Source organism: Melanostigma gelatinosum (assembly GCF_949748355.1).
Source record: "Melanostigma gelatinosum genome assembly, chromosome: 15".
Lineage (NCBI taxonomy): Eukaryota > Metazoa > Chordata > Actinopteri > Perciformes > Zoarcidae > Melanostigma > Melanostigma gelatinosum.
The window spans coordinates 1,592,103-1,605,127 of NC_136648.1; the positions used below are offsets into that span (position 1 = coordinate 1,592,103).

Below are 13,025 nucleotides of genomic sequence, written 5' to 3' on the forward strand. Positions count from 1 at the left end.
CCTGTACATCTACATCTAAGGGAGGACATCTACAGGCCTGGACATCTACATCTACATCTAAGGGAGGACATCTACAGGCCTGGACATCTACATCTCCATCTAAGGGAGGACATCTACAGGCCTGGACATCTACATCTAAGGGAGGACATCTACAGGCCTGGACATCTACATCTAAGGGAGGACATCTACAGGCCTGGACATCTACATCTACATCTAAGGGAGGACATCTACAGGCCTGGACATCTACATCTAAGGGAGGACATCTACAGGCCTGTACATCTACATCTAAGGGAGGACATCTACAGGCCTGTACATCTACATCTAAGGGAGGACATCTACAGGCCTGTACATCTACATCTAAGGGAGGACATCTACAGGCCTGTACATCTACATCTAAGGGAGGACATCTACAGGCCTGGACATCTACATCTCCATCTAAGGGAGGACATCTACAGGCCTGGACATCTACATCTAAGGGAGGACATCTACAGGCCTGTACATCTACATCTCCATCTAAGGGAGGACATCTACAGGCCTGGACATCTACATCTCCATCTAAGGGAGGACATCTACAGGCCTGGACATCTACATCTAAGGGAGGACATCTACAGGCCTGTACATCTACATCTAAGGGAGGACATCTACAGGCCTGTACATCTACATCTAAGGGAGGACATCTACAGGCCTGTACATCTACATCTAAGGGAGGACATCTACAGGCCTGGACATCTACATCTCCATCTAAGGGAGGACATCTACAGGCCTGGACATCTACATCTAAGGGAGGACATCTACAGGCCTGTACATCTACATCTCCATCTAAGGGAGGACATCTACAGGCCTGGACATCTACATCTCCATCTAAGGGAGGACATCTACAGGCCTGGACATCTACATCTAAGGGAGGACATCTACAGGCCTGTACATCTCCATCTAAGGGAGGACATCTACAGGCCTGGACATCTACATCTAAGGGAGGACATCTACAGGCCTGGACATCTACATCTCCATCTAAGGGAGGACATCTACAGGCCTGTACATCTACATCTAAGGGAGGACATCTACAGGCCTGTACATCTACATCTAAGGGAGGACATCTACAGGCCTGTACATCTACATCTAAGGGAGGACATCTACAGGCCTGTACATCTACATCTAAGGGAGGACATCTACAGGCCTGGACATCTACATCTACATCTAAGGGAGGACATCTACAGGCCTGGACATCTACATCTAAGGGAGGACATCTACAGGCCTGGACATCTACATCTAAGGGAGGACATCTACAGGCCTGTACATCTCCATCTAAGGGAGGACATCTACAGGCCTGGACATCTACATCTAAGGGAGGACATCTACAGGCCTGTACATCTCCATCTAAGGGAGGACATCTACAGGCCTGGACATCTACATCTAAGGGAGGACATCTACAGGCCTGGACATCTACATCTAAGGGAGGACATCTACAGGCCTGTACATCTCCATCTAAGGGAGGACATCTACAGGCCTGGACATCTACATCTAAGGGAGGACATCTACAGGCCTGGACATCTACATCTCCATCTAAGGGAGGACATCTACAGGCCTGTACATCTACAGCTAAGGGAGGACATCTACAGGCCTGTACATCTACATCTAAGGGAGGACATCTACAGGCCTGTACATCTACATCTAAGGGAGGACATCTACAGGCCTGGACATCTACATCTAAGGGAGGACATCTACAGGCCTGTACATCTCCATCTAAGGGAGGACATCTACAGGCCTGTACATCTACATCTAAGGGAGGACATCTACAGGCCTGTACATCTACATCTACATCTAAGGGAGGACATCTACAGGCCTGGACATCTCCATCTAAGGGAGGACATCTACAGGCCTGTACATCTACATCTAAGGGAGGACATCTACAGGCCTGTACATCTCCATCTAAGGGAGGACATCTACAGGCCTGGACATCTACATCTCCATCTAAGGGAGGACATCTACAGGCCTGGACATCTACATCTAAGGGAGGACATCTACAGGCCTGTACATCTACATCTCCATCTAAGGGAGGACATCTACAGGCCTGGACATCTACATCTCCATCTAAGGGAGGACATCTACAGGCCTGGACATCTACATCTAAGGGAGGACATCTACAGGCCTGTACATCTCCATCTAAGGGAGGACATCTACAGGCCTGGACATCTACATCTAAGGGAGGACATCTACAGGCCTGGACATCTACATCTCCATCTAAGGGAGGACATCTACAGGCCTGTACATCTACATCTAAGGGAGGACATCTACAGGCCTGTACATCTACATCTAAGGGAGGACATCTACAGGCCTGTACATCTCCATCTAAGGGAGGACATCTACAGGCCTGGACATCTACATCTAAGGGAGGACATCTACAGGCCTGGACATCTACATCTAAGGGAGGACATCTACAGGCCTGTACATCTCCATCTAAGGGAGGACATCTACAGGCCTGGACATCTACATCTAAGGGAGGACATCTACAGGCCTGGACATCTACATCTCCATCTAAGGGAGGACATCTACAGGCCTGTACATCTACATCTAAGGGAGGACATCTACAGGCCTGTACATCTACATCTAAGGGAGGACATCTACAGGCCTGTACATCTACATCTAAGGGAGGACATCTACAGGCCTGGACATCTACATCTAAGGGAGGACATCTACAGGCCTGTACATCTCCATCTAAGGGAGGACATCTACAGGCCTGTACATCTACATCTAAGGGAGGACATCTACAGGCCTGTACATCTACATCTACATCTAAGGGAGGACATCTACAGGCCTGGACATCTCCATCTACATCTAAGGGAGGACATCTACAGGCCTGTACATCTACATCTAAGGGAGGACATCTACAGGCCTGTACATCTACATCTAAGGGAGGACATCTACAGGCCTGGACATCTCCATCTAAGGGAGGACATCTACAGGCCTGTACATCTACATCTAAGGGAGGACATCTACAGGCCTGTACATCTACATCTACATCTAAGGGAGGACATCTACAGGCCTGGACATCTCCATCTAAGGGAGGACATCTACAGGCCTGTACATCTCCATCTAAGGGAGGACATCTACAGGCCTGGACATCTACATCTACATCTAAGGGAGGACATTTACAGGCGTGGACATCTACATCTAAGGGAGGACATCTACAGGCCTGGACATCTCCATCTAAGGGAGGACATCTACAGGCCTGTACATCTACATCTACGGGAGGACATCTACAGGCCTGTACATCTACATCTACATCTAAGGGAGGACATCTACAGGCCTGTGAAGGGCTTTCATTTAACCTTCCAATGCTCCGAGGAGGAGGAGGAGGAGGAGGAGGAGGAGGAGGAGGAGGCTCGTTTGATTTGGGATTATCTGTTCTTGCTCTCCTGAGGCCTGAAGGGATAAGATTGTTTTTCTTGCTTTTGGTCGTCTCAGTGACCCGGCAGCTGAATTCACTGCAGGACGTCCAGGAGGTGAGGCGAGGACAGATTAATACACAATTCACTTTGTAAGGGGGAGGAGGCGGAGGAGAAGAAGAAAAAGAGGAAGAAGACAGACAGAGACTTTTACAGATTCTAGATACAATAAATTGTGTAATTCTGGCACATAAGATATAAAACATGTCTTTAAACTGGTGGATTGTGCGGTTCAGCGGCTTAGAGAACAGATGAGAGCGCTTTGATTCTTGGGTAACGCCGCCGTGTGACTCACCCGATCTTCACGGCGTCCAAGGTGTGGCAGGGGGCCCCGTAGACGGGCACCCTGCCCATGACGAACATCATGACCTCAGCGCGCTGGTAGTCTGGCAGGTTTCCACCGAAGAAGCCTGGCGAGGGAGACGATGAGTCATATCTCTTTTAGAGGTTAAACACATGACATCGTTTCACAAACAACAACAGAAAGGCTCCCGATGAGACAGGGAGCAGAGAGTACCGATGGTCTGGATGATGGCGTTCTGGACGATCCTCTCCTCGCTCTCTTTGCTGCGACCTGAAGACACGCTGATGCTGGAGTTCCTCCTGGAGCTCTCGCCCAGCTCGAAGTCTACGCTCATCCTCAGGTGTTTGAGCAGAGTGTTGAACACCTCCAGCACGGTGGGGCCTACACCTACACGCACACACACACACACACACACACACACACACACACACACACACACACACACACACACACACACACACACACACACACACACACACACACACACACACACACACACACACACACACACACACACACGTTGTTGGGGAACTTCATTTCAAAAGATCGGCTTTGGCTGACAAAAACATATTTATTTCATTTTTAGGATCTATATATATATATAAATCTATATATTTGTATGTTTTTGTGTCATTAAACACGCTAACATCTGATTCGCTTCCCTGAAGCAGCTTCAAGGTCTCCACACAGTCTGACCGTGTAACAGAAAGTCTGTTAAAGCTCTTTATTGAAGCTGTGTGACATTTACATGAAGACAAACCACCACATATGTTTTAGCGTCTTGTGCTTCATTTTAAACACCTTTTCCAGAAATTCAACCGGATATATTTAGAGTCTTTGGAAACGTTGAACTCTGAGCGACTCATTAGTCCATTAAATACGGAATATGGCACAGAAAGCAACACCTGAGACTATGAGAGCTGAGCGACTCAGCCTTCAGCACATTACAACAGACTGAAAGACTCAGACTAGAATACTAATGTTTTAATGAGTTTGAATTAATTTGCCTGTGTATATATATGTATTCATTCAAACGTTTTACACAATGTAATTTATTTAATATAAGAATTATGTATATTGTTAGTCATTTATTTTTTAGGTTAATTGCTTGAAATGAACGAAGAAGAATATGTACAACAAAAAATAAACATGAGCAGTTACACAAATTAAATTGTAACACAAGTTAAAAATGTGGAACTTGTTATTTAACAAAAACATTTAACATTAAAATACAAAAGTAACTAAAACTTCATTCTTCTAAGAGTTACATGATCTTATTCTGGTGGTTATTTCTGTGTCTGTTCAATGAACAAAGACAAGATGTACATCAGACAGACATGGAGGCTGTTGAAAGGTGTATTGTTTGTTTGGTTTAGTTTGATGGAGCTAGGCTAGTTCCAGTCTTTGTGCTAAGCTAGGCTAAACACATCCGGGATACATCTCTACAGAGGAAACGCTACACGGGTCTGGATAAAGCATCACAAGACTAATCTACAGAAGCAAACACTTTAGATCACTACTGGCTCTAAGACAGAAAACCTCCCAACATGTTAGTGTTGTTATAACACAGTTCACTGGGGGGGGGGGGGGGGGGGGGGCTGCTCTAAACACATTCACTGTAAGTGTCATACTGTACCAAGCCACAGATTGGGAGGAGTTGTGATTTCACTCTCAAGGAGCACACATCACTTCTCTTGGACTCTTGAATCATTCCTATCCAGACCAAGGTGAGTTTTGAGTTTGTTTCCAGGCAGAGGCAGTAAAACACAGGTTGGAGGGATGAAATACAAAAGAAACAGCATGATATCAAGCTGACAAGTAGTTTGATTCCTTCTATTTGTTAATGTAATTCTAATCTCCCTTTGACAACCAACACCTTAATGCGTGCCTGTGACTCATGGGAGCTAAGCTGTCGGAGCTAATAGCTCCTGGTAGGGTCTCCAAGGTCAAGTGGTCCTCGGTGAGGGGCCAGACTCCGATTCACAGACTCGCACACACACCATCCAAGAATTTATTTTTGGAGGAAGCCTCCTTGGTGAGCCTCCTCGGCTTCTCCAGAGCCACTTGGGATATACCCAGAACAAGTTAGAGAGTTGATAGATCTCACCTTGCTCTACTAATGGAAAGCCAAAAAAAGAGCGAGTACAGTTGAGTCATGCTGTACCATGCAGTGGAAATGCGGCATTAGAAAAAAGGTAAGGAGTTGGGTTGGGCATCTGATATAGACACCTCCTTGGTGCCTTCCTTTGGAGGTTTTCTTTGGAGAAAGCCTCCTTGGCACCTTTCTTTGGAGGAAGCCTACTTGGCGCCTTTCTTTGGAGGAAGCCTCCTTGGTGCCTGTCTTTGGAGGAAGCCTACTTGGCGCCTGTCTTTGGAGGAAGCCTCCTTGGTGCCTGTCTTTGGAGGAAGCCTACTTGGCGCCTGTCTTTGGAGGAAGCCTCCTTGGCGCCTGTCTTTGGAGGAAGTCTCCTTGGTGCCTGTCTTTGGAGAAAGCCTACTTGGCGCCTTTCTTTGGAGGAAGCCTCCTTGGTGCCTGTCTTTGGAGGAAGCCTACTTGGCGCCTTTCTTTGGAGGAAGCCTCCTTGGTGCCTGTCTTTGGAGGAAGCCTACTTGGCGCCTGTCTTTGGAGGAAGCCTACTTGGCGCCTGTCTTTGGAGGAAGCCTCCTTGGCGCCTTTCTTTGGAGAAAGCCTACTTGGCGCCTGTCTTTGGAGGAAGCCTCCTTGGTGCCTGTCTTTGGAGGAAGCCTCCTTGGTGCCTGTCTTTGGAGGAAGCCTCCTTGGTGCCTGTCTTTGGAGGAAGCCTCCTTGGTGCCTGTCTTTGGAGGAAGCCTCCTTGGTGCCTGTCTTTGGAGGAAGCCTACTTGGTACCTTTCTTTAGAGAAAGCCTACTTGGTGCCGTTCTTTGGAGGAAGCCTCCTTAGTGCCTTTCTTTTGAGTTTTTTTTGGAGGAAGCCTCCTTGGTGCCTTTCTTCAGAGTTTATTTTGGAGAAAGCCTACTTGGCGCCTTTCTTTGGAGAAAGCCTACTTGGTACCTTTCTTTAGAGAAAGCCTACTTGGTGCCTTTCTTTGGAGGTTTTTTTGGAGGAAGCCTACTTGGTACCTTTCTTTAGAGAAAGCCTACTTGGTGCCTTTCTTTGCAAGAAGCCTCCTTAGTGCCTTTCTTTGGAGTTTTTTTTGGAGGAAGCCTCCTTGGTGCCTTTCTTTGGAGTTTATTTTTGGAGGACGCCTCCTTGGTGCCTTTCTTCAGAGTTTATTTTGGAGGACGCCTCCTTGGTGCCTTTCTTTGGAGGTTTTTTTGGAGGAAGCCTCCTTGGTGCCTTCCTCTGGAGGTTTTCTGGGGCTTCTCCAGAGCCGCTTGGGGTACACCCAGAACAAGTTAGAGAGAATATAAATCTCACCTGGCTCGGCCCAGAACCCTCCAAAAAAAGCTGGAAAACATTGCTGGGCAAAGGGAAGGCTGCTCTGCCTTCCTCCGCCTGCTGCCACGGTGACTCCCCATGGAAGGATATTTCTACTCCTTTCTTCTCAAAGGGTGTCAAACTTCATGCTAATTTAATTATCAGTCAATTATCACATCGGCACCTTTTTTTTTTTAAACACCTCGTTTTTTTACTTTCTGTTCCTGTTTGTGCGTTTCCTGTCAGAAATGATCTCATTGAGATACTGATGTTGGCGAGTTGTCGGGGAAGAAAGAAGTCAGTCTCACAGATCTGGGTATCAACCCTGGGACCTGATCTTGTTTCATATCTTAATATCTTAAGAAAGAAGGTATTCTGTTATGTTGGACCAGTTTGTCTAATAAAAGTGTGCTGATTACACCTGAACTCTTGGAGATTTGTTTTCAATAGACAAATCAATTTAAAGCAAGTTAGACGGATGAGTGACCGGTCCAACAGTGGAAACCAGCATCGTCCCGTAAACTCACCCACTGAGCCTTTAGCAGCGATGGCCACCGTCTCCAGGAGGACCTGGACGATGCCGGCTCTGACCCGCGGTGTGTTCTTGTTGTTGGTGTCCAGGTGATTCAGAACCTGCTGGATGACGTGGTGGGAGTGCTGAGCCTGGACCACAGAGAGACAAAGAAGGATTTAAGACGCGTCATGTTTGGACGGAGCTAAAGTGTGTTTGTCCGCTTTGTCAGCTGAAAGTAAAGAAACAAACTACTACAACTCAGTTATAGTCGTATCATTATGGTCAGTGGACTTCAAAGAGGAAAACTCCTTTGAAAGTTTGACATACTGTTGCAACCAGTCCATTGGGGGATTCTTCTGTATAAAAACAAACATATTTCATGTTTTGAATATTTGTAATTCATTTTTTTATAAGAGCAAAGCATCCTGGTCTATTTCTTAGTCCTGTGAGTTTGAGAAACCAAACCTTGCCATTAAATCGATAAATCGTAATTGATTAGCATGTGTGTACTGTACCTGGATGGAGTACATGATGATTCTGAAGCAGGAAACTGCAAACTCATTGGGGTCCCACAGGTGGTGGTTGTCCAGGTGACTGAAGAGAGAAGAGAAATAATGACATCATCAATATTCTCATCTGATAAAACGTCTACGGATGAATCAGAGCGCGTCAGAGTCTTCAGTTTGACTCCCGTTTCCCACCAAAAGTCAATGTTTGGTTCATACACATACAACAGATGTTTATTGATCTAGTTTGTAAAGGTTTGAGGTTTAAATACAAATGAATCTCTGCACCATGACGTCATGAGATCTGACATTAGAATAATCATTGATGTTGTCGAGAAGAGTTGAGCTCACGAGAGCTGCCTCGAAAACATGCATACACGATCAGGGGAAGGTCAGGATATAAAAGCATAAAGCATATACTCAGAAATCAATAGTTAAAGTGTAATCGAAAGATAAAGTGTATGATCGTTACATAATGAATGTTTAATACATAGAGTGATTTAACAAATGTAAACCTGATAATAATAATAATAAGTGTATCTGAGTATAGTGCAGTCTGAGTGTAGAAAGTACGGAGAAAGAGGAAGTAAGCAGCGTGTTTGCTTCAAGGGATGGGGAAATAATGGTGGTTGAGAAGAAAAGACACAAAGCACAATAATGATGAAGGATGAGATCAATAATCATTTTATAAGCAAATGTGTACTAAGTAAACTGATTTAACAAATGTAAAAACTGTGATTATGATAACTAATCTGTGTTAGAAATGTGTGAGTGTAGGAAAAGGGGAAGTGCAACAGATGTTGAACACCCAGACAGGGAAGTTGGGGTGATTTCCTCATGCACACACACACACAAAATGTAGGTACTTTTCGAAGCACATGCACCAAATCAATGATGTCATGTTCATCATGGGCTGAGGGACCCCGTGTTGAGGAAGAGGGGGGAGAGACGCGAGAGGCAGCCCAAAAGTGTTATAAAAGAAGTAACTTGCAAAAAGCAAGACGGGATTTCTACACGAGCGTCGTCCAAGTGCGCTGAGGAGAAGATACGGACGATCGCAACTGATGTATTGAGGACTTCGTCTCTGTTCACGGAAAGAAGACCGCCGTTCGTGGACAAAAAAAAAGGACTGGTCTCTCGGCCGAGTGCGCTCAGACCGGAGGAAGCAGGGTAGACGTCGGAAGTAACGGCAGTTAGCGGAGCCAGGCGAGTTCCCTCGCAAGAACACCAGCTCGACAATCTTTTAATAGAGAGCTGAGTCAGTAAGTAGCCCCGTATCGGGCCAGAAGTACCCCAGGATCTAACAATGTCTTCAAAGAGGAAATGAACTGCTCACAGAGCTGAGATGGAGATAGACGGAGAGAATTAGATGAAGCAGAGGATCACAGAAGAATGCAGGAGAAGAAGACGAGAGAACCTGAGACATCCCGCTGTTGATCTCAGGAAGACATGATTAACAGGGAAGGCAGAGCCGAATGTTCTTCATCTCTGAGGTGAGATAGTAAAGGTCAAAGGTTACATTAAACATCATGTGAGTGTCGAAGACCTGCAGAGGAGTGTGAGTGGCAGATTGAGAACGACGGATTTACTCAGCTCTGTGGGAGGCGACCTGCAGCCTCAGGCTAACCTCATCTATTACATACGTACACACACACACACACACACACACCCTGCTAACAGCAAGAGGAGCTTCAAAAACAGCAAGAAATGCTCCTTTTAACTGATTGGGACACAAACACTGGTTTCTGTCGCACCAAAGCCTCTGAAAGGTCGACTACCATCTCATCTGCTCTGATGTCGTTCCACCGGAGTCACACGCGGTCCGAGCAATGGTGCTGAAAGCGGCCCAGGACAGTCGCCCAATTAACCTCTGACTTACTGAGGAAAAGGTGTAATTACGCCAAACTTCACATGGAGCTCCAAAACACCGAAATACAACTGTTTTAAGTTCAGTAAAACAGTAAACACAGAAAAATCCCTGTTTGACGAAGGAGCCATTGACCAAAGAGTGAAACAATACACCAACGGCCGGGTACTCACACCAGCACGGGTCTCACAGCGTTGTTCATGTTGCCGTAGGCCGCCCGGCCCAGCAGCTCCCTGAAGCAGCTCTCAGCCAGCGCCGCCGGGTTCTCCTCGCCATCCTGACCCGCCACCGAGGGAGTGCTGGGGTGCCCCGCCCTGTCGGACACAGACACAGAAGACAGACAGCGAGTGTTTAGAAATGAAATAAAATAAGCTCTAGGTATCCTTAAATCTCGTTCAGAGCACTGACAGCAGCTCATTGAGTCTTCACACGCAGAGAGAGACAGACACAGAGACAGAGAGACAGAGACAGAGAGACAGAGAGACAGAGAGACAGACACAGAGACAGAGAGACAGACACAGAGACAGAGAGAGAGAGACAGACAGAGAGATAGAGAGACAGACACAGAGACAGAGAGAGACAGACAGAGACAGAGAGAAAGACACAGAGACAGAGAGACAGAGACACAGAGACACAGAGACAGAGAGACAGAGACACAGAGACAGAGAGACAGAGAGACAGAGACAGAGACACAGAGACAGAGACACAGAGACACAGAGACAGAGAGACAGACACAGAGACAGAGAGACAGACACAGAGACAGAGAGACAGAGACACAGAGACAGACACAGAGACAGAGAGACAGAGACACAGAGACAGAGAGACAGAGACAGAGACACAGAGACAGAGAGAGACAGACACAGAGACAGAGAGACAGAGACAGAGACAGAGACAGAGACAGAGACACAGAGACAGAGAGACAGACACAGAGAGACAGACACAGAGACACAGACACAGAGACAGAGACACAGAGACAGAGAGACAGAGAGACAGACACAGAGACAGAGAGAGACAGACAGAGACAGAGAGAAAGACACAGAGACAGAGAGACAGAGACACAGAGACAGAGAGACAGAGACACAGAGACAGAGAGACAGAGACAGAGACACAGAGACAGAGACACAGAGACACAGAGACAGAGAGACAGACACAGAGACAGAGAGACAGACACAGAGAGACAGAGACACAGAGACAGACACAGAGACAGAGAGACAGAGACACAGAGACAGAGAGACAGAGACAGAGACACAGAGACAGAGAGAGACAGACACAGAGACAGAGAGACAGAGACAGAGACAGAGAGACAGAGACACAGAGACAGAGAGACAGACACAGAGAGACAGACACAGAGACACAGACACAGAGACAGAGAGACAGACACAGAGACAGAGACACAGAGACAGAGAGACAGAGACAGAGACACAGAGACAGAGAGACAGACACAGAGACAGAGAGACAGAGACACAGATACAGAGAGACAGAGAGACAGATACAGAGACAGAGCGAGACAGCGAGAGAGAGCGCAAGAACATAAAAAGCTTCAGGATATACGAGAGAGGAGAATGACGGACTAAAGACGGAGCTGAGACTTCAAAAGAATCAGAGCAGCTGAATAAAAAAAGGAGAAATCAAATGAAAGAGTATCGACCAGCCTCAATCAGACAGGTGTGTGTGTGTGTGTGTGTGTGTGTGCGTGTGGTGTAGAGTCAGCAGGCTGGAATAGAAACAGGTGTTTTCCAGGTGCATCATGCACCTGGAAAACAGGTGTCTCTCTCTCTCTCTCTCTCTCTGGGATGTGTAGTCCTAGAATAAGTGTATTTATTCCGGCAGTCAGCTGTGAAGAGGTTGAGATATGTGACGTCACTGATGAAGGAATTCAGAAAACTAAAGAGGTCAAAGTCGTCTTCAAGGTGGCTGCCTTCAAAACACAACAGAGTGTGTGTGTGAGTGTGTGTGTGCGTGTGTGTGAGTGTGCGCGTGTGTGTGCGTGTGTGCGTGTGTGTGAGTGTGTGCGTGTGTGTGTGCGTGTGTGTGAGTGTGTGCGTGCGTGTGTGCGTGCGTGCGTGTGTGTGAGCGTGTGTGTGTGAGAGTGTGCGTGCGTGTGTGCGTGCGTGCGTGTGTGTGAGCGTGTGTGTGTGAGAGTGTGTGTGCGTGTGTGCGTGCGTGCGTGTGTGTGAGCGTGTGTGTGTGAGAGTGTGTGTGCGTGTGCGTGTGTGCGTGCGTGTGTGCGTGTGTGTGCGTGTGTGTGTTGCACATCTCAAGCAGCCTTTAACTGTGGAACAAGGAGACTTTCCTTCCTCTGCTTTCTGCACGTCCGCCCACAACACGCCGCCGCGGGCCGGCTGACCACGACCGTGTGAGATCGACAAAGTGTATTTCTTGCAGCGTTTAACAGCGAAACACTATTTGCTCTGCCCTCAGAGCGCCGGCTCTGCTGATGGACTCTTTGTTTGACAGGATGCTGCTGAGCTGTGAGGAGGGAGGGCAGCATCATCTGAACTAATGACCACCTGCCATCCACAGGATGCTTCTATTCACAGAGATGAAGAGCTGCGCAGCGTGTCGGGGACCAGTCTCCAGAAATCATTTACAAAAACTCTCTTTGCTCTATTTTTCCTCCTAGTTCATTTATTTTAATGAAACAGCAAAGTGTAATTTACATCATATCACGTGTCAGTGTTTCCATCCAACAGAAACCCACGTTCCTCCTCCTGCACCAAACATTAGGGAATGCAAACACTTCGTTAAATATTGGGCATGTTCACAATAAATGTTCATCGTTAAAACACCTATGAAAGCCAACAACAATCAATACAGCTTGAAGTAATTCATTTAATTACTAGTCAATTACTCTCAAGTTACTGATGAATACATTGTGCTCTCCGGTCTGTAAGATGTGCTGGAGTGCATCGTTAGAGTAAACACAAAGCGTGTGTTCTCTACCAGATGCATCCTCTGTGTGACTTCACATCTCTGCACTACGTTTCCC

The 13,025-nt window shown here is 46.9% G+C and overlaps 1 protein-coding gene across 3 annotated transcripts in view; it reads right to left on the reverse strand.

The window, feature by feature from the left end:
- The window catches only part of efr3a (EFR3 homolog A), a 55,483-nt gene that overhangs the window by 14,098 nt on the left and 28,360 nt on the right, over positions 1-13,025 (reverse strand). For 2 of the 3 annotated variants that reach the window (XM_079285701.1, XM_079285699.1), the window contains 5 exons: positions 10,210-10,350; positions 8,179-8,257; positions 7,677-7,812; positions 3,964-4,137; positions 3,742-3,856 (listed from right to left, as the gene is read on the reverse strand). In XM_079285701.1, the coding sequence (XP_079141827.1) occupies positions 3,742-3,856; positions 3,964-4,137; positions 7,677-7,812; positions 8,179-8,257; positions 10,210-10,350 (645 nt within the window). The remainder of the gene's footprint in view (positions 1-3,741; positions 3,857-3,963; positions 4,138-7,676; positions 7,813-8,178; positions 8,258-10,209; positions 10,351-13,025) is intronic. The other variant, XM_079285700.1, reaches the window with a different exon arrangement.